Source organism: Pogonomyrmex barbatus, unplaced genomic scaffold (assembly GCF_055798465.1).
Source record: "Pogonomyrmex barbatus isolate J1 unplaced genomic scaffold, ASM5579846v1 scaffold1, whole genome shotgun sequence".
NCBI lineage: Eukaryota > Metazoa > Arthropoda > Insecta > Hymenoptera > Formicidae > Pogonomyrmex > Pogonomyrmex barbatus.
This window is the reverse complement of record NW_028297098.1, coordinates 23,074,845-23,102,671: the sequence shown is the minus strand read 5'-3', so window position 1 is coordinate 23,102,671 and position 27,827 is coordinate 23,074,845. Positions and strand designations below refer to the sequence as shown.

General features: G+C 44.0%; 3 protein-coding genes across 4 annotated transcripts in view; 1 reads left to right on the top strand and 2 right to left on the bottom strand.

Moving 5' to 3' along the window:
* LOC105433660 (solute carrier family 35 member F5) overlaps nt 1-27,827 on the top strand; it is a 152,600-nt gene that overhangs the window by 29,768 nt on the left and 95,005 nt on the right. The window lies entirely within an intron of this gene.
* On the bottom strand, nt 76-3,383 carry LOC148938271 (uncharacterized). Its single transcript, XM_089071677.1, has one exon. It carries the CDS (start codon nt 2,064-2,066, stop codon nt 108-110), a length of 1,959 nt encoding a protein of 652 aa, XP_088927803.1. The 5' UTR covers nt 2,067-3,383; the 3' UTR covers nt 76-107.
* Nucleotides 9,836-13,098, bottom strand: LOC148938270 (uncharacterized). The gene has a single exon (XM_089073807.1). It carries the CDS (start codon nt 11,824-11,826, stop codon nt 9,868-9,870), a length of 1,959 nt encoding a protein of 652 aa, XP_088929933.1. The 5' UTR covers nt 11,827-13,098; the 3' UTR covers nt 9,836-9,867.

Here is a 27,827-nt window from a genome sequence, read left to right as displayed (position 1 = left end):
ATCATCAAATATCAGCTAAGATATTACCTAAAGGTTTTAGGAGATACAAATTTTTTTTTTTTTTTTTTTTTTACATTATTTTATAACAACGCTTAATTTAGTGTTTCTTACATTCGGTCGTTTTCATGGAGATATTTTCGCAACTCTGCGTACGATTGTTCCGGCACTGTTTTCACTTCACTATCCTTTTCTTGAGGGGATGGCGCTGATGCTTCTTCTTGCCGTCCTTCTTCTTCGTTCGTTATCTTAGTTTTGCTGGATTTTCCCAGGAATAGCAGGAGGTGAGTTACTGACGACCAGATAGCTCCGATTAAATGGATACTCCAGCCATAGATCGAGTGTAGAGCATAGCCATGGATTATCGTGTCCACTAACAGTTTAATAGTTCTGCCGATTATGAATAGTGCCAAGACACCAGCACTCGCCGATCCAAATGTGATAAAACCATCCCAGAGTTTTCTACCTGCGTTTTCTGCGATATGGTCTAATGAGGCTTCGTCCAAGAGGTTGAGCATTGCTATAGTTCCCTTGGGTATTTCTCGGCCCATTGCGCCACGCGCAATTGTATTAAGCATTGAAGGTTTCTCTACAGGAAACATAATATGGTCTCTGAGTCGATCCAAGTCTTCAGATGTGTAGATCCCGCTGGTGGCCAATGCATCAGGGCTCACATACTTCCACGAAGGTTTGGTGAGTGGTTGTATGGTTGGTGGGGGTAGCGATTCCGTTATACTACCTGTCAATCTGTACCAGGTGGTATCAATCTTATAGAGATTGGGTAGCAACTCGTTGCAGTCTTTGGGTGTGCCCGTCTTTGAGAGGATGCGCGATCTTGGTTGCAGGTATAATGAGTGATTTCGATAAGTCACTGGGAGTTCGTTATAACAATTGTCGGTGCGTCGTAATTTACATTCCACCGGTATGCACTTTATTATGTGGATAACCTCACCGGCGGTGACTGCAGTATAACCCGGTGTTTTCATGATTCTGAATGCCATTTCGTCTGGAGCGATGCTGGATAGTGAGAGGGCGTTTTGCAGGATTTGTTTCTCCAGGGCACATTTTTGCTCCATTATATCCTTGTATAATCGTGTTAGTTGTGTTTTAATATGTTTCTCTACGTATACAAACTTAGAGTTAACATATGAGAAGATATCTAGATTGTCTACAGAGGTTTTAGTTTTAGATTGGAAGGATCTTCCGGGCTGCGTCTCAAAAATCAGTAACTTGGGATGTTCCGTGTGGTATAATTTGTATCCGCAAAGATTTGTCTCTGTAGTTTTGGCTAATGCGAAGGTGGTATCCTTGGTGGTCACTGTATATACTTCGGGTGCTTGCTCGTATTTCTTGGGTGATAATTTTGTTGCTGTACCCTCGTATAGAATATCATACTTGTTGAAACGGCAACCGTCTGTGTAGGGAAGACTCCAAAATGTCTCCGTGCCGTCCCAGTCATTGCAGCCTCCTTGCGCTGATGGACACTGGGTTCCCGAAGGCAGATTCACTTTACCTATCGATCTTTTAAAAGGCATCGTGAACGTGCGCAGAGTTATTTCAACGGCTGCTTGCACCACGACGTTCTCCCAGGTTCCGTAGCCGTCCGTATATTGTGTGCCTGCGCAGCGACCATCAGTGAAAGCTTGTCCTGCCAGTGTTACGCTGCGATGGTTAGTGGCATTATTTATTAGCCGGTCAACGAAAGCGGTGCCAATGGCCAAGGATCCGGTTTCGTGTATCTTTTGGCAGTTGTATGCTCCGATTTCCTTCACATATTGTTTTCGACCCTCGGTTACTATTGAGACATGTGAGTGCATTCCGCAGTAATATATTGTTCGGTCGATCTTAACCTTGCACTGGTATGCAGAGATTGTCTCGTATTCGGCCGTCTGGAGTAGTTGTATATGGACAGAAGTTTTGACTGGTTCAATATCTTCCACGTCGCAGTCTCCTACGTCAAGGAGGGAGAGAGTGGTAATGTTGAGTCCCGTTCCACCGCAGTCATATCCTGTGAGGCAGTAGACTGTTGCTGGTAAGAAGATGCAGGCGATGGTAACGATTATCGACATGTTGACTTGTCTGGGGTCCGTCGGTAACTGACTGCAGCAGCACACTCCTTACTCCTCGAAGTGCCATCTGGTGGGGAGTCAGTTGTGGTGGGGCTCCGATTCCCCGGTCGCTTTAACTTATCTACGTGTACAACGCGCGTTTTTCCTGATTTCAACGCAATTTTTACATTATTATTTTTGAAAATCTCTAAGATTTTATGCGGGCCAGAATACTGGTCGGACAGTTTATTCTTCCTAGGTTCGCTAAGTAAATATACTTGGTCGCCTATACAAAAGTTTCTCTGCACCGTTCGCTTGTCGTAATATTTCTTAGATTTTATTTTAGCGTTTATCAAATTACGTCTGGCCATTGCGTGAGCCTCGGAAATTCTATTATATAGCTCCGTTAGGTAACGCGTATAACTTTCGTTTTCGTCGTCGTCTGGCGCCGGTTCGCTAGTAGGGGTCCTTGCCAACCTACCATAAACTAACTCATGGGGAGTGAATAATGTCCCTTCGTGTACGCTGGTGTTGTATGAGAAGCTTGCTAGCCTAAGATGACAGTCCCAGTCGCTATGTTTATTCACAAACTGCTTTAAGTATTCCCATAGAACTTGATGGGAGCGCTCTATAGAACCGTTCGATTGCGGTCGATACGCTGTGGTTTTGTAATGTTTTATCCGGAATTTCCGTGCAATATTTCGCATTAGATTATTAAGGAAATGTGTCCCCTGGTCTGTCAATAGAGCTTTCGGAGCACCGTGAATACATATGAACTCATTCGTAAATGCTTCGGCTACGTCGATTGCCGCGGGATTTTTTAAAGGAACGGCTATTGAATATTTCGTCAACAAATCTTGAATAGTTAAAATATAAGAGTTTCCGGCGGAGGTTGTCGGCAACGGTCCCATGATATCCATAGAAACCTTATCGAACGCCCTATCGGGTGTATCCGTTAAAATCATTGGTTGTCTCGGTTTTATTCGGACTAGTTTTTTAATATGGCATTCCTGACAGTTATTTATTACGTTCTGTATATCTCGTTTCATGCCGGGCCACTGATATCTCGTTTTTAATCGATTGTACGTTTTAGTTATGCCTTTGTGTCCGCCCATTGCAGAGGCGTGGCACTCTTTAATTATTTCGTCGCGGTTTTCGCTATTAGGTATACTGGTTAAGTTATTACAAATTGTGATTTTCGTTCCTTCGTCCCAGAAGGTATCCCTGAGCATTCTATATATTGTTCGCCATTCTATCGTGCCTACGTTACTTTTACAAATCGATAATGTCGCTAAGTCTAATTCTCGAGTTGCATCGACTAACGAGCCTATTGCAGTTCGAAGGGCTTGCATTTCTGTTAGCGCGGAGATTCTCTTTCCTTGTTCAATTACCATGGCGATTATGTAACGTTTTTTGTCGCGTGTTACCTTTACTTTTCCTATCGATAATTCATTCATGGCAGGATATCTGTTACTTTCTTTTAGATCGAATGCTCCTTTGTCTAGGGGATCACCGGTTTGAGATACGAATATCGCTAAATTATCTTTTCTCCAAGACAAACGTTCGTTCGTTTCGTTTAAAAATCGTCTCTTAAGTTCAAAAGGGGTATTGACTCTGTCTACGAGCGGTTCATTTTCGGAGTCGTCGTCGGAGTCGGTCTCGTCATGGTCGTCATTGTCTGAATCTAGTTCCGTGCTCGCTTTATCGCTCTGTGGAATGTCGGCATGTGATCCGCTCGACTCTTGAGCGTTATCTTTGTTTATGTTACTGAAGAGGGATTCGTCTGAATCGTCGCTGAGCGGTGCCGCATGTTTCTGCGGTCGGACTGGGAGAATCGGATTACGGGAGAGTGCGTCAGCGTTGGCATTTATCTTTCCTGCTTTATAGATTACTTCGTATTCGTATTCAGCTAATTTAAGACGCCATCGAATTAAACGTGAGGTCGGATCTTTTACCGAGTGAAGCCAGGTTAATGGTTTATGATCCGTAACTAATTTGAATTTTTGCCCATATAAGTAAGGGCGGAAATGATTTACGCAGTATACTATTGCCAATAGCTCCTTCTCGATAGTTGAATAATTTTGTTCGGCGGTGTTCAGTATACGCGATGCATAAGCTATGGGTAGATCTTTTCCTATTTCGCCTTGACTGAGTACGCCTCCTACAGCGCTTTTGGAAGCATCGGTCGTGACAATGAATGGACGCGTGAAATCGGGGTATTGTAGTAACGGTTCGGTACACAGGGCTGTTTTTAAATAATCAAAAGCGCGTTCCTGTGATTCCAGCCATTGGAAAGGTGTGTCTTTTTTCAATAATTGAGTGAGCGGTTTCGCGACCTTAGAAAAGTCAGGGATAAATCGCCTGTAATAGCCGGCGAGGCCTAAGAATTGTTTAATGTTTTTAACGTTGGCTGGTCGCGGAAATCTTTCTACTGCCTTTGTTTTCTCGGGGTCAGGACGTACCCCGTCTTTTGTGATTACGTGTCCGAGGTATGTTACCTCTTTCCGCAAAAATTCACACTTGTCTGGCTGCAATCGCAGTTTCGCGGCTCGCAGTCTATTCGCCAACTTATTAAATTTCGCTTCGTGTTCCTTCAGGGAACTAGCATATATTACGATAGCATCGAGGTAAACAAATAATTCTATTCCTTGGAGTCCGGTCAGCACTTGATCCATAAGCCTTTGGAAAGTCGCGGGAGCGTTTTTTAATCCAAACGGCATTCGTTTGAAATGGTAGTGCCCATAGGGCGTAGAAAAGGCTGTTTTCGGTGCGTCGGCTTCGTGCATGGGAATCTGGTGGAAACCGGATGCCAAGTCGAATATACTAAAATATTTAGCACTGCCTAATTGGTCTAATATTTCCTCGATGTTAGGCAGGGGGTACGCATCCCCTATAGTTTTCTCATTTAACGCTCTAAAGTCAATAACCATCCTCCATTGTTTATTGCCCTTGGAGTCTGGTTTTTTGGGCACTATCCACAAGGGAGAATTGTAAGGAGATTTTGAAGGTGTAATCACGTCATTTGTCAAAAGTTTATCAACTTGTCGCGTAATTTCTACCTTGTGGATAGGCGGATAGCGATACTGCTTAGTGTTTATTGGTTGTTCATCGCGGGTAACTATGCGGTGCGAACATACGTCTGTGTGATCTAAAGAGTCTCCCGGCAATTGGAAAAGATCTACGTTGTTCTTTATTAAGCCTTTGACATGGCTTGCTTCAAATTCATTTAAATGTTCCAAGCGGAACAGTTTCTCGATATTCGCAATTCTATCATTGAAATTCGTGACTTCTACCGAATTAATTTGGGAGCGCCGCGCGGTGGGTCTAGCTTCCTCCGCGCGTTTATTAGATAATGCCTCGATGGCTTGTAACTCGATTGTAGGGACCGGCACTTCGCGGTCTGTATTTCCCGTATTAATCGCATGGAGGTAGGCTCTGCCACAGCGATTTGTAACGACTGCCTCGCCTATATATACTTCCGATTCTGTCGCGATGCGAGGGACATATCCTACTTGCATGTCATGATTTAAAACGTTTACATAGAAAGCGGCGCGGGATCGCGCTGGGATTATTATCGATTCGCGTTGCGAAAAGGGCAAGGGAATACCTTGCCATGTTACGACTTTCTTTGAGAAGTCTATCGTAGCGTTATCGCGTAGGAATTCGGATCCTAAAATCCCTTCCTGTTCTATTGGAAAGTCGTTCGGCACAAGGTGTAATTTAATTTTATTTCCGAGAAATGTTGTATTGATTGATCCCAGAGTGGGGATGGTACCTTCTGTTATGCCACTAAGGAACAGCAGGTCATGTTTGATTACTTCCGTCTCGTCTCGTACGTTACGTTTTTTTATTAAATTGGGGGCGGCCCCGGTGTCTACCATAAATCTTACGCGGGGTAACAATCCGTTTATAGATACGCTTACCGTTGGCGCATGACTGAATTCGTTAGGGTTTAAGGTAGCTATTCTGACTTTTGATCGTTCGCGCTTGTTATATTTTCCGTCGGATTTATTAAGTTTATTGGACGCGTTGTTCGCGGCTGATCCGCCCTCGCCGCGTCCTGTCTGCGAGGCGAATCGTTCGCGTTTCCCGACTGGCGCTCGTTATAATATTGCCTCTTTCTGCATTCGTCGATTTCGTGTCCCGAATTTTTGCAATATCTGCACCATTTAGTTTGTCGTTGATTTTCAACGGCGCGCGAGTTCTCGTTGCTTCGCTGGAATGAGCCAGTCCTTTCGACATACGTCGGACGGGCGGCGCGGTTAGTGTAGGAATTATTTGTATTAGATTGTGATATCACGGGCGGAGTATCCGCATACGCCCTCCTGGAATTGTTTTCTCCGCGACGCGGCGGGTCCTGATATCTCGCGCTATCTTGTTGTGTACGGGAAGTATAGTGCCCGGATGTTTGTCGCGGTATCGGAGATATGCGAGCGCTGTCTAATCTGTTGTCCGACAGGTTATCATATCGCTGTGTTTCTAGACGGGAAGTGTAGTGTCCGGATGTTTGTCGCGTTATCGGCGATAAGCGAGGGCTATCAAGCCTTCCGTCCGGACGATTACCATATCGTTGTTTTTCCAACTCTTCCCTCTTGGCGATTGCCTTAGCGGCGGCAAAAGCATCGGACGGACAATGGTAATGCTCGGGTTTAAGCTGTAATCTGTATACTGTTGGGAGTCCCTCACAAAAACTCTGAGCGGTGAGGTCATCGATCTCCCTTGTTATCTGATTATCGAGAAAGCCTCTGGCGCGACGTTCCCCGTCTCGGATAGCCGCGCGTAATTCTTTGACGCGATCTATATAATCAAGAATATGTTCACGAGCTCCCAGGTGGATCGCGGTTAATTCTCCCCTGTACTGCGCGACTGTTTTAAATGACCCAAACGCTCCTACCAAAAGATCGGATAATTGCGTTACCGAATCGCACGGCTCGTCTGCTACTGCCGAATGCGCTCGGCCGCGAAGTTTTGCTATCAAAAGACGCGTCAGCGATTTTTCGTAATTAGCAGGGAGTATATCACGGGCTTGACGGCATGCACTCAAGAATTTAGAGAGGGGAATGTTATATCCATCAAAATATGGCACGAATTCGGTCGCCTCTCGGTATGTAATTTTAGGAGCAGGCGGCAGCTCAGATATCGAATCATTCAGCTCGCTCGTTAATACGGGTGGTTCTGAAAAGCGTTGCCCCGACGGGCATTCTGCAGGTTCACGGCGTGTATCTACTTCTCGTCGTAATGAATTGAAATCGCCCCGTAAAATAGTAAGGGCTTCCATCATTTCGCGGAGCATTGTGTTACTGTTTTCGGCCTCGCATCTCTCTTTACGCAATGCTCGGAGTTCTGCTTGGCATTCCGCTCGTTCGCGAGCCAGAATCTCCGAATCGGCTTGTAATTTAGCGCTGGTTTCTTCCTGCGCAACGCGAACACGCTCCAGCTCCTCTTCCGAAAGAGGTTTCCTTGGGCCTTGTCGCGTATTCATATCGATATTTTTCGCGGCCTTGACAGGTGTCCGTTGCATTAATAATTAAAGTGAGAAATAACTGCTTCTCTTACACGCGCGAAATATTGGCAATGACGATTATTGTCCGAATTATTAATAATATTACGACTCATTCGGATATGAAATTTAATCAAACCGACGGGAGCGGTCTACCGGGTTCGATAAGCGGCGTGGTGGAATACCCAAAAATGTATCAATCCCACCGCTGTCACCAATTTGTTGTTACGTCGCAGGCGAGACGTGCTACGCGTGGAGCGAGTCTGCTCGCACTGGGCTGCGTGTTGGTTTTTTTGCAAAATAACTTGACCGGATTACTGATATAAATTGCGGTTGCATAATCCGTATAGAAAAGTCGATAGTCTCCTGGAAAAGACGATATCATGCGGTCCTATCTCTGCGTCTACGTCAATGACGGTAGGATTCGGTAAATCGTAAAAAGAAGTACTTTCTTCGCGTAAATATTCCAGAAATGCCACGAATGCCTCGGAGCAGGGATCGCAGTCGGTTACCTCGCGCCAAATAGCCAATCCAGTGCCGCAAGAATTGCAAAGCCTTTCTTCTCGAGTAGTCCCAACGTTAATATAATGTCTTAAGATAGCGGTGAATTGTTGATCGAAATTATACTGGGATTTACACTCTAGGCATATAAGACTGGCGGAATTTGTATCGGTAGCTATACCGACAAGACCATAACCGAATTCGACTACACACCGAGAGATACTTATTTGGTCGTTAAAGACGGCGGCTGGATGTGTTCTTTCCTGACGCGAGCTTTCCGATCATCCTCTGCACATAACGCGTTTCACGAACAAGAAATGAAAATTCACTTACCTTTCGTTGGCCCGGTTCCTGGATTCGGGCTTCCGATTCTCGTTGTCGGCCTGGCGGGTCTCGGGATGCACACTAGGATGCGGCGTTGCTGGATTCGGAGGACTTGGAGCCCACAGGCTGTTCTCGAAATACGCTTCGTATTCCGGCTGGTAGGTTTCTTCACACCCAAGCAGTTCACTCAAATCACCGGTGAGCGCGGATTTAATTTCGTATAAGGCGCGGCGAATTGCACGCTGACGTCCGGCACGGTTTTTACGATTCTTAGGCATCGGGAGTGACCATGAAGGGAAAATACTACTTCCCTTACAAGTTACGAGTATTAAATTGAACTTTCTAACGCGATGACAATCTGTAACCCTCTGTGGAGAGTAGTGCGGGTGGACGCACAACTTGCTAGCCAAGAGGCGGGACAGGTTATCAGATATTTCGTAATTTGACGGTTTAAAAGTGCGTGAGAAGCGATACCTCTCTTGGGGGTAGTGCGGGTGGACGCACAACCTGCTAACCAAGAGACCAAGCACGGCCTCCCTGGACGCTTGCGTTTGATTGAATTTCGCGTGGTCACTCTACCTCGCGAACTCTGTCGATTGTACGTTTCGCTAGGAGGGGTGGAAGGGTTTGGATTTATTAATTATTTAACACTGATCACTTTTCACTTATATATATATATATATTGTAGAATATTCAGATACAAGATTAATACAGTGATTGATTAAATTGTAAACGCTTTTACAGTTAAGTTTAAATTGAATGATGTTAATAAAATTGAATTGATTCGAATTTATTTCTTAACACTAGAATTGGAATTGATTTGAGTTAACACTTAGAATTGGAATTGATTCGAAATTATTCTCTTAGCACTAGAATTGGAATTAGTTTGAAGTTATTTCCTACTACTAGAATTGGAATTGATTTCTCTTAACACTAGAAATTGAATTGGAAGAGGGAGTTCACGGACTGGAGGTCCTCTCCAGTCGTATTCGCGGGATGAACTGAACGCAGTCGGCCGTGCACTGATGTGCTTCGATTCGGCGGCTCGAAACTGCGGCGACGCTATGGTGGGGTGCGCGCCCAATGTGGGAAGCGCTGGCGGTGGGAGTGCGGCGCTCGCGTGGGAGGCCAGAGAGTTGCCCTGGTGGGGCTCGCGGTGGCCTAGGGACGTATCACGTCTATTCCTTGTTCCGTGCTATACAAAAGTTATCTCTATAAATTTGAAAAGAGTAACATTTTTACCATAGGGCATAAAATTATTAATTTATTCGTTTATTCTGACGCGACAGACGTGACACCCCCCTCCTTATAATAGAAATGGAGGCACTCCGACCGACATTTCTCATCGTAATCCTAAGTACAAAAGATATAAAGATATAAAAGATATAATAAATCATCAAATATCAGCTAAGATATTACCTAAAGGTTTTAGGAGATACAAATTTTTTTTTTTTTTTTTTTTACATTATTTTATAACAACGCTTAATTTAGTGTTTCTTACATTCGGTCGTTTTCATGGAGATATTTTCGCAACTCTGCGTACGATTGTTCCGGCACTGTTTTCACTTCACTATCCTTTTCTTGAGGGGATGGCGCTGATGCTTCTTCTTGCCGTCCTTCTTCTTCGTTCGTTATCTTAGTTTTGCTGGATTTTCCCAGGAATAGCAGGAGGTGAGTTACTGACGACCAGATAGCTCCGATTAAATGGATACTCCAGCCATAGATCGAGTGTAGAGCATAGCCATGGATTATCGTGTCCACTAACAGTTTAATAGTTCTGCCGATTATGAATAGTGCCAAGACACCAGTACTCGCCGATCCAAATGTGATAAAACCATCCCAGAGTTTTCTACCTGCGTTTTCTGCGATATGGTCTAATGAGGCTTCGTCCAAGAGGTTGAGCATTGCTATAGTTCCCTTGGGTATTTCTCGGCCCATTGCGCCACGCGCAATTGTATTAAGCATTGAAGGTTTCTCTACAGGAAACATAATATGGTCTCTGAGTCGATCCAAGTCTTCAGATGTGTAGATCCCGCTGGTGGCCAATGCATCAGGGCTCACATACTTCCACGAAGGTTTGGTGAGTGGTTGTATGGTTGGTGGGGGTAGCGATTCCGTTATACTACCTGTCAATCTGTACCAGGTGGTATCAATCTTATAGAGATTGGGTAGCAACTCGTTGCAGTCTTTGGGTGTGCCCGTCTTTGAGAGGATGCGCGATCTTGGTTGCAGGTATAATGAGTGATTTCGATAAGTCACTGGGAGTTCGTTATAACAATTGTCGGTGCGTCGTAATTTACATTCCACCGGTATGCACTTTATTATGTGGATAACCTCACCGGCGGTGACTGCAGTATAACCCGGTGTTTTCATGATTCTGAATGCCATTTCGTCTGGAGCGATGCTGGATAGTGAGAGGGCGTTTTGCAGGATTTGTTTCTCCAGGGCACATTTTTGCTCCATTATATCCTTGTATAATCGTGTTAGTTGTGTTTTAATATGTTTCTCTACGTATACAAACTTAGAGTTAACATATGAGAAGATATCTAGATTGTCTACAGAGGTTTTAGTTTTAGATTGGAAGGATCTTCCGGGCTGCGTCTCAAAAATCAGTAACTTGGGATGTTCCGTGTGGTATAATTTGTATCCGCAAAGATTTGTCTCTGTAGTTTTGGCTAATGCGAAGGTGGTATCCTTGGTGGTCACTGTATATACTTCGGGTGCTTGCTCGTATTTCTTGGGTGATAATTTTGTTGCTGTACCCTCGTATAGAATATCATACTTGTTGAAACGGCAACCGTCTGTGTAGGGAAGACTCCAAAATGTCTCCGTGCCGTCCCAGTCATTGCAGCCTCCTTGCGCTGATGGACACTGGGTTCCCGAAGGCAGATTCACTTTACCTATCGATCTTTTAAAAGGCATCGTGAACGTGCGCAGAGTTATTTCAACGGCTGCTTGCACCACGACGTTCTCCCAGGTTCCGTAGCCGTCCGTATATTGTGTGCCTGCGCAGCGACCATCAGTGAAAGCTTGTCCTGCCAGTGTTACGCTGCGATGGTTAGTGGCATTATTTATTAGCCGGTCAACGAAAGCGGTGCCAATGGCCAAGGATCCGGTTTCGTGTATCTTTTGGCAGTTGTATGCTCCGATTTCCTTCACATATTGTTTTCGACCCTCGGTTACTATTGAGACATGTGAGTGCATTCCGCAGTAATATATTGTTCGGTCGATCTTAACCTTGCACTGGTATGCAGAGATTGTCTCGTATTCGGCCGTCTGGAGTAGTTGTATATGGACAGAAGTTTTGACTGGTTCAATATCTTCCACGTCGCAGTCTCCTACGTCAAGGAGGGAGAGAGTGGTAATGTTGAGTCCCGTTCCACCGCAGTCATATCCTGTGAGGCAGTAGACTGTTGCTGGTAAGAAGATGCAGGCGATGGTAACGATTATCGACATGTTGACTTGTCTGGGGTCCGTCGGTAACTGACTGCAGCAGCACACTCCTTACTCCTCGAAGTGCCATCTGGTGGGGAGTCAGTTGTGGTGGGGCTCCGATTCCCCGGTCGCTTTAACTTATCTACGTGTACAACGCGCGTTTTTCCTGATTTCAACGCAATTTTTACATTATTATTTTTGAAAATCTCTAAGATTTTATGCGGGCCAGAATACTGGTCGGACAGTTTATTCTTCCTAGGTTCGCTAAGTAAATATACTTGGTCGCCTATACAAAAGTTTCTCTGCACCGTTCGCTTGTCGTAATATTTCTTAGATTTTATTTTAGCGTTTATCAAATTACGTCTGGCCATTGCGTGAGCCTCGGAAATTCTATTATATAGCTCCGTTAGGTAACGCGTATAACTTTCGTTTTCGTCGTCGTCTGGCGCCGGTTCGCTAGTAGGGGTCCTTGCCAACCTACCATAAACTAACTCATGGGGAGTGAATAATGTCCCTTCGTGTACGCTGGTGTTGTATGAGAAGCTTGCTAGCCTAAGATGACAGTCCCAGTCGCTATGTTTATTCACAAACTGCTTTAAGTATTCCCATAGAACTTGATGGGAGCGCTCTATAGAACCGTTCGATTGCGGTCGATACGCTGTGGTTTTGTAATGTTTTATCCGGAATTTCCGTGCAATATTTCGCATTAGATTATTAAGGAAATGTGTCCCCTGGTCTGTCAATAGAGCTTTCGGAGCACCGTGAATACATATGAACTCATTCGTAAATGCTTCGGCTACGTCGATTGCCGCGGGATTTTTTAAAGGAACGGCTATTGAATATTTCGTCAACAAATCTTGAATAGTTAAAATATAAGAGTTTCCGGCGGAGGTTGTCGGCAACGGTCCCATGATATCCATAGAAACCTTATCGAACGCCCTATCGGGTGTATCCGTTAAAATCATTGGTTGTCTCGGTTTTATTCGGACTAGTTTTTTAATATGGCATTCCTGACAGTTATTTATTACGTTCTGTATATCTCGTTTCATGCCGGGCCACTGATATCTCGTTTTTAATCGATTGTACGTTTTAGTTATGCCTTTGTGTCCGCCCATTGCAGAGGCGTGGCACTCTTTAATTATTTCGTCGCGGTTTTCGCTATTAGGTATACTGGTTAAGTTATTACAAATTGTGATTTTCGTTCCTTCGTCCCAGAAGGTATCCCTGAGCATTCTATATATTGTTCGCCATTCTATCGTGCCTACGTTACTTTTACAAATCGATAATGTCGCTAAGTCTAATTCTCGAGTTGCATCGACTAACGAGCCTATTGCAGTTCGAAGGGCTTGCATTTCTGTTAGCGCGGAGATTCCCTTTCCTTGTTCAATTACCATGGCGATTATGTAACGTTTTTTGTCGCGTGTTACCTTTACTTTTCCTATCGATAATTCATTCATGGCAGGATATCTGTTACTTTCTTTTAGATCGAATGCTCCTTTGTCTAGGGGATCACCGGTTTGAGATACGAATATCGCTAAATTATCTTTTCTCCAAGACAAACGTTCGTTCGTTTCGTTTAAAAATCGTCTCTTAAGTTCAAAAGGGGTATTGACTCTGTCTACGAGCGGTTCATTTTCGGAGTCGTCGTCGGAGTCGGTCTCGTCATGGTCGTCATTGTCTGAATCTAGTTCCGTGCTCGCTTTATCGCTCTGTGGAATGTCGGCATGTGATCCGCTCGACTCTTGAGCGTTATCTTTGTTTATGTTACTGAAGAGGGATTCGTCTGAATCGTCGCTGAGCGGTGCCGCATGTTTCTGCGGTCGGACTGGGAGAATCGGATTACGGGAGAGTGCGTCAGCGTTGGCATTTATCTTTCCTGCTTTATAGATTACTTCGTATTCGTATTCAGCTAATTTAAGACGCCATCGAATTAAACGTGAGGTCGGATCTTTTACCGAGTGAAGCCAGGTTAATGGTTTATGATCCGTAACTAATTTGAATTTTTGCCCATATAAGTAAGGGCGGAAATGATTTACGCAGTATACTATTGCCAATAGCTCCTTCTCGATAGTTGAATAATTTTGTTCGGCGGTGTTCAGTATACGCGATGCATAAGCTATGGGTAGATCTTTTCCTATTTCGCCTTGACTGAGTACGCCTCCTACAGCGCTTTTGGAAGCATCGGTCGTGACAATGAATGGACGCGTGAAATCGGGGTATTGTAGTAACGGTTCGGTACACAGGGCTGTTTTTAAATAATCAAAAGCGCGTTCCTGTGATTCCAGCCATTGGAAAGGTGTGTCTTTTTTCAATAATTGAGTGAGCGGTTTCGCGACCTTAGAAAAGTCAGGGATAAATCGCCTGTAATAGCCGGCGAGGCCTAAGAATTGTTTAATGTTTTTAACGTTGGCTGGTCGCGGAAATCTTTCTACTGCCTTTGTTTTCTCGGGGTCAGGACGTACCCCGTCTTTTGTGATTACGTGTCCGAGGTATGTTACCTCTTTCCGCAAAAATTCACACTTGTCTGGCTGCAATCGCAGTTTCGCGGCTCGCAGTCTATTCGCCAACTTATTAAATTTCGCTTCGTGTTCCTTCAGGGAACTAGCATATATTACGATATCATCGAGGTAAACAAATAATTCTATTCCTTGGAGTCCGGTCAGCACTTGATCCATAAGCCTTTGGAAAGTCGCGGGAGCGTTTTTTAATCCAAACGGCATTCGTTTGAAATGGTAGTGCCCATAGGGCGTAGAAAAGGCTGTTTTCGGTGCGTCGGCTTCGTGCATGGGAATCTGGTGGAAACCGGATGCCAAGTCGAATATACTAAAATATTTAGCACTGCCTAATTGGTCTAATATTTCCTCGATGTTAGGCAGGGGGTACGCATCCCCTATAGTTTTCTCATTTAACGCTCTAAAGTCAATAACCATCCTCCATTGTTTATTGCCCTTGGAGTCTGGTTTTTTGGGCACTATCCACAAGGGAGAATTGTAAGGAGATTTTGAAGGTGTAATCACGTCATTTGTCAAAAGTTTATCAACTTGTCGCGTAATTTCTACCTTGTGGATAGGCGGATAGCGATACTGCTTAGTGTTTATTGGTTGTTCATCGCGGGTAACTATGCGGTGCGAACATACGTCTGTGTGATCTAAAGAGTCTCCCGGCAATTGGAAAAGATCTACGTTGTTCTTTATTAAGCCTTTGACATGGCTTGCTTCAAATTCATTTAAATGTTCCAAGCGGAACAGTTTCTCGATATTCGCAATTCTATCATTGAAATTCGTGACTTCTACCGAATTAATTTGGGAGCGCCGCGCGGTGGGTCTAGCTTCCTCCGCGCGTTTATTAGATAATGCCTCGATGGCTTGTAACTCGATTGTAGGGACCGGCACTTCGCGGTCTGTATTTCCCGTATTAATCGCATGGAGGTAGGCTCTGCCACAGCGATTTGTAACGACTGCCTCGCCTATATATACTTCCGATTCTGTCGCGATGCGAGGGACATATCCTACTTGCATGTCATGATTTAAAACGTTTACATAGAAAGCGGCGCGGGATCGCGCTGGGATTATTATCGATTCGCGTTGCGAAAAGGGCAAGGGAATACCTTGCCATGTTACGACTTTCTTTGAGAAGTCTATCGTAGCGTTATCGCGTAGGAATTCGGATCCTAAAATCCCTTCCTGTTCTATTGGAAAGTCGTTCGGCACAAGGTGTAATTTAATTTTATTTCCGAGAAATGTTGTATTGATTGATCCCAGAGTGGGGATGGTACCTTCTGTTATGCCACTAAGGAACAGCAGGTCATGTTTGATTACTTCCGTCTCGTCTCGTACGTTACGTTTTTTTATTAAATTGGGGGCGGCCCCGGTGTCTACCATAAATCTTACGCGGGGTAACAATCCGTTTATAGATACGCTTACCGTTGGCGCATGACTGAATTCGTTAGGGTTTAAGGTAGCTATTCTGACTTTTGATCGTTCGCGCTTGTTATATTTTCCGTCGGATTTATTAAGTTTATTGGACGCGTTGTTCGCGGCTGATCCGCCCTCGCCGCGTCCTGTCTGCGAGGCGAATCGTTCGCGTTTCCCGACTGGCGCTCGTTATAATATTGCCTCTTTCTGCATTCGTCGATTTCGTGTCCCGAATTTTTGCAATATCTGCACCATTTAGTTTGTCGTTGATTTTCAACGGCGCGCGAGTTCTCGTTGCTTCGCTGGAATGAGCCAGTCCTTTCGACATACGTCGGACGGGCGGCGCGGTTAGTGTAGGAATTATTTGTATTAGATTGTGATATCACGGGCGGAGTATCCGCATACGCCCTCCTGGAATTGTTTTCTCCGCGACGCGGCGGGTCCTGATATCTCGCGCTATCTTGTTGTGTACGGGAAGTATAGTGCCCGGATGTTTGTCGCGGTATCGGAGATATGCGAGCGCTGTCTAATCTGTTGTCCGACAGGTTATCATATCGCTGTGTTTCTAGACGGGAAGTGTAGTGTCCGGATGTTTGTCGCGTTATCGGCGATAAGCGAGGGCTATCAAGCCTTCCGTCCGGACGATTACCATATCGTTGTTTTTCCAACTTTTCCCTCTTGGCGATTGCCTTAGCGGCGGCAAAAGCATCGGACGGACAATGGTAATGCTCGGGTTTAAGCTGTAATCTGTATACTGTTGGGAGTCCCTCACAAAAACTCTGAGCGGTGAGGTCATCGATCTCCCTTGTTATCTGATTATCGAGAAAGCCTCTGGCGCGACGTTCCCCGTCTCGGATAGCCGCGCGTAATTCTTTGACGCGATCTATATAATCAAGAATATGTTCACGAGCTCCCAGGTGGATCGCGGTTAATTCTCCCCTGTACTGCGCGACTGTTTTAAATGACCCAAACGCTCCTACCAAAAGATCGGATAATTGCGTTACCGAATCGCACGGCTCGTCTGCTACTGCCGAATGCGCTCGGCCGCGAAGTTTTGCTATCAAAAGACGCGTCAGCGATTTTTCGTAATTAGCAGGGAGTATATCACGGGCTTGACGGCATGCACTCAAGAATTTAGAGAGGGGAATGTTATATCCATCAAAATATGGCACGAATTCGGTCGCCTCTCGGTATGTAATTTTAGGAGCAGGCGGCAGCTCAGATATCGAATCATTCAGCTCGCTCGTTAATACGGGTGGTTCTGAAAAGCGTTGCCCCGACGGGCATTCTGCAGGTTCACGGCGTGTATCTACTTCTCGTCGTAATGAATTGAAATCGCCCCGTAAAATAGTAAGGGCTTCCATCATTTCGCGGAGCATTGTGTTACTGTTTTCGGCCTCGCATCTCTCTTTACGCAATGCTCGGAGTTCTGCTTGGCATTCCGCTCGTTCGCGAGCCAGAATCTCCGAATCGGCTTGTAATTTAGCGCTGGTTTCTTCCTGCGCAACGCGAACACGCTCCAGCTCCTCTTCCGAAAGAGGTTTCCTTGGGCCTTGTCGCGTATTCATATCGATATTTTTCGCGGCCTTGACAGGTGTCCGTTGCATTAATAATTAAAGTGAGAAATAACTGCTTCTCTTACACGCGCGAAATATTGGCAATGACGATTATTGTCCGAATTATTAATAATATTACGACTCATTCGGATATGAAATTTAATCAAACCGACGGGAGCGGTCTACCGGGTTCGATAAGCGGCGTGGTGGAATACCCAAAAATGTATCAATCCCACCGCTGTCACCAATTTGTTGTTACGTCGCAGGCGAGACGTGCTACGCGTGGAGCGAGTCTGCTCGCACTGGGCTGCGTGTTGGTTTTTTTGCAAAATAACTTGACCGGATTACTGATATAAATTGCGGTTGCATAATCCGTATAGAAAAGTCGATAGTCTCCTGGAAAAGACGATATCATGCGGTCCTATCTCTGCGTCTACGTCAATGACGGTAGGATTCGGTAAATCGTAAAAAGAAGTACTTTCTTCGCGTAAATATTCCAGAAATGCCACGAATGCCTCGGAGCAGGGATCGCAGTCGGTTACCTCGCGCCAAATAGCCAATCCAGTGCCGCAAGAATTGCAAAGCCTTTCTTCTCGAGTAGTCCCAACGTTAATATAATGTCTTAAGATAGCGGTGAATTGTTGATCGAAATTATACTGGGATTTACACTCTAGGCATATAAGACTGGCGGAATTTGTATCGGTAGCTATACCGACAAGACCATAACCGAATTCGACTACACACCGAGAGATACTTATTTGGTCGTTAAAGACGGCGGCTGGATGTGTTCTTTCCTGACGCGAGCTTTCCGATCATCCTCTGCACATAACGCGTTTCACGAACAAGAAATGAAAATTCACTTACCTTTCGTTGGCCCGGTTCCTGGATTCGGGCTTCCGATTCTCGTTGTCGGCCTGGCGGGTCTCGGGATGCACACTAGGATGCGGCGTTGCTGGATTCGGAGGACTTGGAGCCCACAGGCTGTTCTCGAAATACGCTTCGTATTCCGGCTGGTAGGTTTCTTCACACCCAAGCAGTTCACTCAAATCACCGGTGAGCGCGGATTTAATTTCGTATAAGGCGCGGCGAATTGCACGCTGACGTCCGGCACGGTTTTTACGATTCTTAGGCATCGGGAGTGACCATGAAGGGAAAATACTACTTCCCTTACAAGTTACGAGTATTAAATTGAACTTTCTAACGCGATGACAATCTGTAACCCTCTGTGGAGAGTAGTGCGGGTGGACGCACAACTTGCTAGCCAAGAGGCGGGACAGGTTATCAGATATTTCGTAATTTGACGGTTTAAAAGTGCGTGAGAAGCGATACCTCTCTTGGGGGTAGTGCGGGTGGATGCACAACCTGCTAACCAAGAGACCAAGCACGGCCTCCCTGGACGCTTGCGTTTGATTGAATTTCGCGTGGTCACTCTACCTCGCGAACTCTGTCGATTGTACGTTTCGCTAGGAGGGGTGGAAGGGTTTGGATTTATTAATTATTTAACACTGATCACTTTTCACTTATATATATATATATATTGTAGAATATTCAGATACAAGATTAATACAGAGATTGATTAAATTGTAAACGCTTTTACAGTTAAGTTTAAATTGAATGATGTTAATAAAATTGAATTGATTCGAATTTATTTCTTAACACTAGAATTGGAATTGATTTGAGTTAACACTTAGAATTGGAATTGATTCGAAATTATTCTCTTAGCACTAGAATTGGAATTAGTTTGAAGTTATTTCCTACTACTAGAATTGGAATTGATTTCTCTTAACACTAGAAATTGAATTGGAAGAGGGAGTTCACGGACTGGAGGTCCTCTCCAGTCGTATTCGCGGGATGAACTGAACGCAGTCGGCCGTGCACTGATGTGCTTCGATTCGGCGGCTCGAAACTGCGGCGACGCTATGGTGGGGTGCGCGCCCAATGTGGGAAGCGCTGGCGGTGGGAGTGCGGCGCTCGCGTGGGAGGCCAGAGAGTTGCCCTGGTGGGGCTCGCGGTGGCCTAGGGACGTATCACGTCTATTCCTTGTTCCGTGCTATACAAAAGTTATCTCTATAAATTTGAAAAGAGTAACATTTTTACCATAGGGCATAAAATTATTAATTTATTCGTTTATTCTGACGCGACAGACGTGACACAGGATTCCACCGCTGCCATCAATCTGTTGTGCCTCTCCGGGCGTAACACGGGAGTGCGTGTCGGAAGGGGGAAGAGGGAGTCACAATCACTCACTAGTTGTTTTCAATAAAACACTTTATTTTAACCGACTTAGGTGTTCGCTAATTTCGAGATACTCACTACTATCATTTCACACTTCTTCACGCTCCTACGCGTCAGTTCTCGTGCGTCCGCGCCTCTGATTCCAAGCTCGCGCCTGATACTCTCGTCGTTCTTTTATTGGTCCGCTGTTACGCGGCCTCGGCGCGTCCTCGTGTCGAAACGTTGTTTGGACGCGTTTCAACACATGTCGAAATCAGCGTCCTTGCCGAATTGCACGTCGGTTGCAATCGGCGCGTTTGTGCATAATCTTTTATTATTTTTAATTCATATTTTAATTACATATTTTAATTCTCGGGTTAGTCAGAATCCTTGGGATTCTGACTAGTCGGCGGTATCGCGAGGTCGGATTACATTATTCAGGTTGCTTCGCAACACCTTGCTACTGGAAAGTATACCGTAATCGTGTCGTCAAATTAGCTCTTATCGTACTCGTAAGTTCAGCTCGTATCGTAAGTTAGACTTGTCATATCATTCGTCTCGTAATAACGTTATTACATAAATCGTCGTTGCGAGGGACTTTTCGGCGAAGCATTTTGAATCGTGGTGAATCTCTAGTTCACATTCTCTCTCGTCACATCGAGATTCTAGTGCCTCGAACTCGACAAGAATATTTATTGCGAGCATTCTCGAAGAGCGAATTCTCAGTGACAAGTGCGCGTATCTTAGCTTGACGAAGCAGCACGCTGTCATTCGCTAAGTTTGATCAAGGTGAAAGAGTTTGCGACCATTTTTTTTATTATGCTACGGACATTTTCCAATCGTGACCGCGCAATTCGTGCGAACTATTCAATCCTGTGCGTGCAATCTGCCTAACGAATATCTGTTCTATTTTATCAACGTGTACGTCATCGTCAGACTTTATATTTTGTACATTTCACTAGCAACAACTGACTTATTAAATTACTGTGATTTGTCTCAAGAATTCTCACCTATCATTTTATCACCTATCGGATCCTCAGCCGAGGGTCGTTCCAGCGAACGGCGTCTCAATTCCGCACAGAGTCAGAAAGTGTATATTTCTTTCTTTCTCTCAGGATTTAGCCAAAACATGACAGATCAGAGTCTCTGATTGGCGGATCAGAATTGTGGCCAGTCTCTGATTGTAATGTCTCTAATTTTTCAGTGATAGCAGCGCCATCAAGGATTCGTGGGGGTATTAAAACTGAAACATCAGTTTTCAGTCTCAGCTTGTACGCCTTGGTGCCGTCCCATTTGCGGTACGCGAGAGCATCGTTCCTACAGTTCGTGATTGGTCAGATTTTCGATACGCGCGATCTGAGATACGCGCAATACGCTCCATGGGACGGCACCCTGAGAGTGGACATGCTCGCGATTTAGCTGTAACTTTATTTTGAAGTGCCTTTATGTCCATAAAAACGTGAACTACGTAACCAATGTCCATGATCCTGTAGGTAATGTCCACGATTGCGTGATTCTCATTCCTGTAGGTAATGTCCACGATTACGTGATTCTCATGTTACGTTCACGATTTTGTGATTTTGTTCCGTGCAGGAACGATAGTTAGTTAGATAAAGAGGGATCAATCTCTATCCGTCCTTGTTTCACAAAATCGTGAACATTACTTACAGTATCATGAACATAGGGTGCGGTCCACTTAGCGCTACAAATGCTTCGAATTGTTTGGAACGTCGTTTTATCCGGTCCACTTGACACTTTGAAGTTCCAATAGAGAGTGTTCCAGATGCGCACAGTTTCAATCGGACATACCTCTCACATTAGCCGATGTCTAGGAATTTTTTAATGAGCCATCTATCAAAAATTTTTTTATTTAATCGACCAATCGGCAATGTGTCCGATTAGACCTCACCCGGCTACACCGCGAGTCAGCTAGCCGAGCGCTCAGTCCAAATCCCCCGAGCCTCGAGCAGACGGAAAATTCGCGATTCGTGCGATAACGTACGTCGTGATTTAAGCAATTATTATTCTGACGACAGTCTAACGAGTCAACCGGAGTTACATCCGAATTGTAATTGAACGCGTGTTCTCGCTCAGTGACATAGACAATATATACTACCGAGTCACGAGAGACAGGACGACGCTCTATTATGACCGACAGACGCAAGATCTGACAATAATGACGGTACGAACGCAAGTAACCCTAGTCGCGGAGAATTTTCACTAATGTCTTACGATAGTAGCGTATTTGATTCAATCAAATTCCATACTGCTTCACGAAACGCAAACTCGGCAGAAATAGTCAACTCTTAGGCACACCATTAAAACCGATCGCAGAAGAACGACAAGTAATAAGTACAGAATTGGAAGACAAAATAAAAAGAATGAGAACCATTTTAAGTCAGTCGCATTGGAAACCCGATCCAGCAAAAGCTTTGCGCGACACGCGAGACATAATGTTGGCCGAGTTATTAGAAGGCATGTGAGCGTCAGGCTGGTTCCTCATGTAGCGTAACTTGCGTAAGCGTAAACTGCGTCCATTCAACCAAATTGTCTCAGTTACTCTACACAAGTCTGTTTAGACTCTTATTAGACGACTTGATTGGTTGACGCAGTTTACGCTTACGCAAGTTACGCTGCATGGGGAATCACCCTTACAGAGCCGCATAAGTCAATTAGAAGTCACAAATTACGATTGGATACAGAAAATGATGAACCGATAGAAACGACATACGAGCGTACAATGGAGAACATCCGAAATTCGCGAGACTCCGTGACGTTTATGAAACTAAAAGAAGCGCGCGATATGATGGACGAATCGTCGCGGAACCAAGTTCAAAAATTTTTAAACACAAGCACCTACGCAATGAGTGAAATAAATCCTGCCAATGAAAAATCATTATTAAAAGCGATCCTATGCACGAAATTAACAGGAAAAGCTATGCACGATTTCCAAGGGATTTTCGCACATTCGTGCAATTGAAACAAGAAATCGAGATGTGTTATTTGGCAAAGCGTAGTACCACGCACTATTCAGCGAGAATTTAACATAATTCGCCAAAAACTCGGAGAAAGTACGCGAGAATACGGACTCCGTGTAGACAAGCTAGCGATAGAACTCTATCAGTCTATGATAGAAGGCCGAGAGCACACCGTTGAACAACGGAAGGCAATTCTAGATACGATTCAGGAATTAGCCTTAGAAAACTTCCAATTAGAATTACGCGAAGAAATACAAACAAATGCATTCCAGGAATTATACGAATTTAATAGCCACAATTCTAGGCGCCCAAATAAGAAGGGAGGGTGTGCGTCACGGTGGGGCCCGACCACGAACCAGTCGTGAAAACTCGCAATTATTTTGCGAAAAAATACCACCTCAGCCAGGAATCGAACCTGGATCTCCTGCTTACCGGGCAGGCATCTTATCCTTTCGACCACCGAGGCATGTGATGATATTTATCGCAAATAACGTGTTTTAGAATAACACGTCAACAATACAATGACACATATATATATATTACAATATACATATATACATGTATTCTTTTTCGAATCCCCACGACCGGTACTCCAGAGAGATGATGGTCCCACCCCCTCGAATGCACTTCACCCCTTCGTGTCGAGACTGACGGTTCTTATGTGCACCATCTCGCAAGTAGGAGCGGTAGAATCTACTTCACTACTCCACTAAGAGCTACTTGGTACTCCAGAGAGATGATGGTCCTACTCTCTCGATGGATGCAGGTCGGACTGCAGCGGCGACACCCTCCAACGCCATTGGCAAATATACAAATAATTCTCCTGGAGCACGACAGGAGAGATACAGCCGAAGAAAAATTAAAAGACAGCCAACCTATCAAAGTCTACAATAACGAAAAAGCAAGACGCAATCAAACAGAACAGAATAGAAACCGCAATCAAAAATTGAAATACCACAAATGCAGTAGATTATGACATCTGGCGTGATTGTCGTTCGACCCGATACCAGATATTCGCTACCGCGAGCCGAACGACCAACAAATGTAAATAATATCAAGAAATACTGCTCGTATTGCAAAAAAGCAAGCTATAAGCGCAAATGTTGATCACTGAACGGACGCCCGAGAAGGGAACAACCAAAACGAATGAAACAGGATAACGGAAAAAGACGGCAAATAAATATCACCGTAATGAAAAAGAATAAGCAGCGAAACGAGAATGATGAATTGTCGTTCACCAGCAGCGGCGACGACGAAGAGAGACCGAGAACAAAGATAACGCGAGTCGTACGCGAGCAAGTGACACAGGTGAATACGACTCACACAAACGCCACATTAGATTTGATTATCTTGCCGATTCGAGAGACGAAAAAGGGAAAAATGAGTTTCCTCCTAGATACAGGCGCCATTTGAACATTAATAAAAATAAGAAATCTAAAAGGAAACACATTAAAAAGCGCGAAGAGCGATTAGCTCTAATCGGAGTTACGGGCCACAAGATACACACATTCGGAAAGATAAGAGCCACGATAACACTAGGAGACCGAAAGATATGACATACTATATATGTAATGAGATATGACTTCTCCATAAACTATGAGGGAATATTGGGACTAGATTTTTTAAACAAACAGCAAGCAAAATGCGACTATGGCAAAAAACAAATCCGTATTGGCAACGCAACTTTTAAACTTTACCCATATAAGAAAACCGTGCTACCTCGCAGCGAACACCTCGCAGCGAAACAATAATCCAGGCAGTAACCGATTGAAATAGCATCGGAATAGTAAACATGATCGAAATTAAACCCGGAGTTTTCATAGGAAATTGTTTGGTCGCACCAGAAGAAAATATGTGCTCAATAAGTGTAATGAATACTACGGAAGAATTCATAGAGATAACAACGCCTCTCATCACGGTGGACGAGATAAAGACAAGAGACGTCGCAGATATGCATACCGTGGAAGTAATCATGCGAGCGGCGAATCCATTCAGACTCATAAAGAGAAATTGCACAAACAATTGCGAACAGAGCATTTAAATGAGGAAAAGAAAGCCTTACACCAGATTTGTGAAGATTTTTGTGATCTTCCATCTAGAGAATGACCGCTTATCGCACACTAATGTCGTAGCACACGAAATTAATACACGGACAGATAGTGTGTCGGAGTAGATAAGCAAGGAGGATCCTAAGCCCCGCGGGACGAGAAGGGGAGTGAGGGGGGAGGGGGGTTGTAGAATCCCCAGAGGATTCGTATCCGGGGGAGAGAAGGTGGATCTCTCTGGCGATCTAGGTTTATCCTCCTCGGTCGGTAAGGATGATTTTCTTTCCCCAGGGGGTTCGTATCCGGAGGGGAGAAGGTGGATCCCTCTGACGATCGTCGGGGTAGATTTATTCTCCTCGATCGGTAAGAATGGTTTTCTTTCCCCAGGGAATTCGTATCCGAGAGAGGGAGAGAAAGTGGATCCCTCTGGTGGTCGTCGGGGTAGGTTTATCCTCCTCGGTCAGTAAAGATGGTTTTTTTCCCACGGTGATCGCGGGATTTCCTCGGGCAATCGCGGATCGGTTTCCCCCGGGCGGTCGGGTATCTTTCGTGGGGTCTAGCGCTTCCCGTCTAGCGCTTCCCATGTCTGAACGTTTTCCGCGGGGTCTAGTGCGTCCTGTTTTGAGGGATGCCGCGGTTTGGCGCGTTTCAACGCCGCCTTAGCGTTTTCCGCGGAGTCTAGCGCTTCTTGTGTCTGGGCGTAGCGCGTTCTGTTTTGCGGGATGCCGCGGTTTGACGCGTTTTTTTTTACGTCGTCTTAGGCGCGTTCTGTGTCTAGGCGTTGTCTATGAGGATATAACGCGTACCGCTCGTCTTGTTTTTTAGAATGTTGCGGTTTGACGCGTCGTTGAAGTGATTCTTTTGAGTGATACTTGTCGTCGTGTGATGGCGAGAACTATCAAAGTAGCGAATCGGTGTCAGCTATGCGAGACACGAATGATCGATGACAATGAGATTGATATCATTCGCTTGATGACCTAACATCTTCTCCATTGCGAAACGTGACGGCGTATCCATCGGTCAATGTGACGGAGTACGTCGTGAGAGAACAATACACTCCGATTTCTAACCAGTTAAAGAGGCGCAGTTGTCGATTTCCGCCTCAGTGTGAGATTTCATCTAAAAAGATAATAGAGGTGTGTATGCCATCACTATCGAGGGATGGCATACAATCTGTTAACGGAAGTACTCTACGAAAAGGAGAAACCGATCGAAATTAGCAGACGACAGGAGTACATAGTGAGCTTTTATGAAAGCGGCTATTATGATGTATTTAATGATGACGATGACGATGAAATGTTTTTTGGCATTCATCGCAAGTACTGGAGGAAAAGCGGTATTGTTTCGTCAGCCGCGTACGAGGAAGAGAGAAAAAGAAGAGAGCGCGTTCGTATCAATTAACACAACTGGTGGAGATACGCGAGAGTTTAATTTATGAATGTCGGATCGGAAGAAAGAGTTGGTGCGACAGTTGCTAGATCGCGCGATGTATGAATCGTTGTGGAGAAGTGAGAGAGATCTATGTACGCGTGATGTACGAATCGTAACGCGATAAAGCTGTAAAAGTGTGCGTGCGCGTACATATAATTATGTATTATAACCGTAATATAACTATGTATTGTATATATGAATATGTATGAGATTAAGACTAATCGCGAGAGACGGAGTTTTCTTTCCTCATTCGTTTGCATATCGTAGAGACGAGAGACAAATCGGCGACGCGCCGGAAGTTTTCAATTTGCGATATCGAGGGTGACGTTATCGTTATGAGAGAGAGAGAGAGAGAGAGAGAGAGAGAGAGAGAGAGAGACAAGGGGTGGGAGTCGCATGAGGAGGAAATCGTCATACAAGTGTTAATAATGACGAGAGAACATTTTATTATTTTATTATTATATTACCTTATTATTGTATTATTGTATTATTGTATTATCTTATTATTGTATTATCTTATTGCATTATCTTATTATTGTATTATCTTATTGTATTATTTTATTTATTATTATATTATTATTGTATTATTTATTTTATTTTATTATTTTGCTATTATATTATTTTATTATTATATTATTTTATTATTGTATTATTGTATTATTTTATTATTGTATTATTTTATTATTATTAGGTGTACAAAAAAGTTCTGAGCTTTTTTTTGTAAAATTCAATCTTTATTCAAAAATAAACAAAAAAAATATTAATCAGCGAAATATTCCATGTTTGCATCAACGACCTTTTGCCATCTTTCGGGTAGCTTGCGAATTCCTTGACGATAGAAGCTCACCGGTTTCGAAGCGATAAAGTCATCAATGCATTTTCGTATCTCTTCAAATCTCACGAAATGTGTATCAGCCAAATGATGCTGCAGCGACCGGAATAGGTAGTAATCGGAAGGCGCCATGTCTGGGCTATACGCCGCGTCCGGGAGAAGTTCCCAGCCTAACGCAAAGATATGGTCCTGAGTCGCTTTCGCAACATGTGATCGAGCATTGTCATGAAGCAAGATCACTTTATGACGTCCTTGGCCAGTAAATAGCCTCTTTTCTTCTAATGCATTGCTTAAATTGGCCAATTGTTGTTGGTAGTGTCACGTCCCAGCGCCGAGAGTATCTCTAGTCATGTCTAATGTAAATTTTTTCAAAATTTTTAATTATTTATGACTGACTGTGTTAGAAGACAGCACCGTCAGGCCTTTAATATACACATAATAAAAGAATATACCGCTTAAAGTTATTTAAAAGCTTATACAAAATGGCCGCTCCTTACCACAACCTTATGGCGCTACTACAGCCTTAATGTTCCTAGTAAATTTTCCCTAGAACCTCACTAACAAAAAACAGAACATACTGAAATCACTTCTCCAGACTGTTCAGTAAAGAAAATAGAGCTTAATATCGCATCCTTATATAAGCATTTCCACATTAACAACAAAATCTCAACAAATAGTAAATAATGAATAAAAACAAATGTAGGAAATAAACCCTCGCCCACGTAATGCACGAAAACTATAACGAAACATTTACACAATTACACAATTATCGGTACATTGTAATATCTTTATTATCAATTAATAAACAAAATCATATAATTATATAAATAACAAAATACCAACCAATTTCTTTATATCGTCAAATATAATTTCAGAAATTAAGAAACTCTTGTATATCAAACACTTTCACTTTTGTTCCATTTTAATAATAAATATAAAAGTTAATAACAAAACTAATAATAATAGAAAGGATATGAATAAGGAATAAAAGTCATAATGACATGTATATAACAAATGTATATAACAATATAACAAAATCCATGACAAAACAT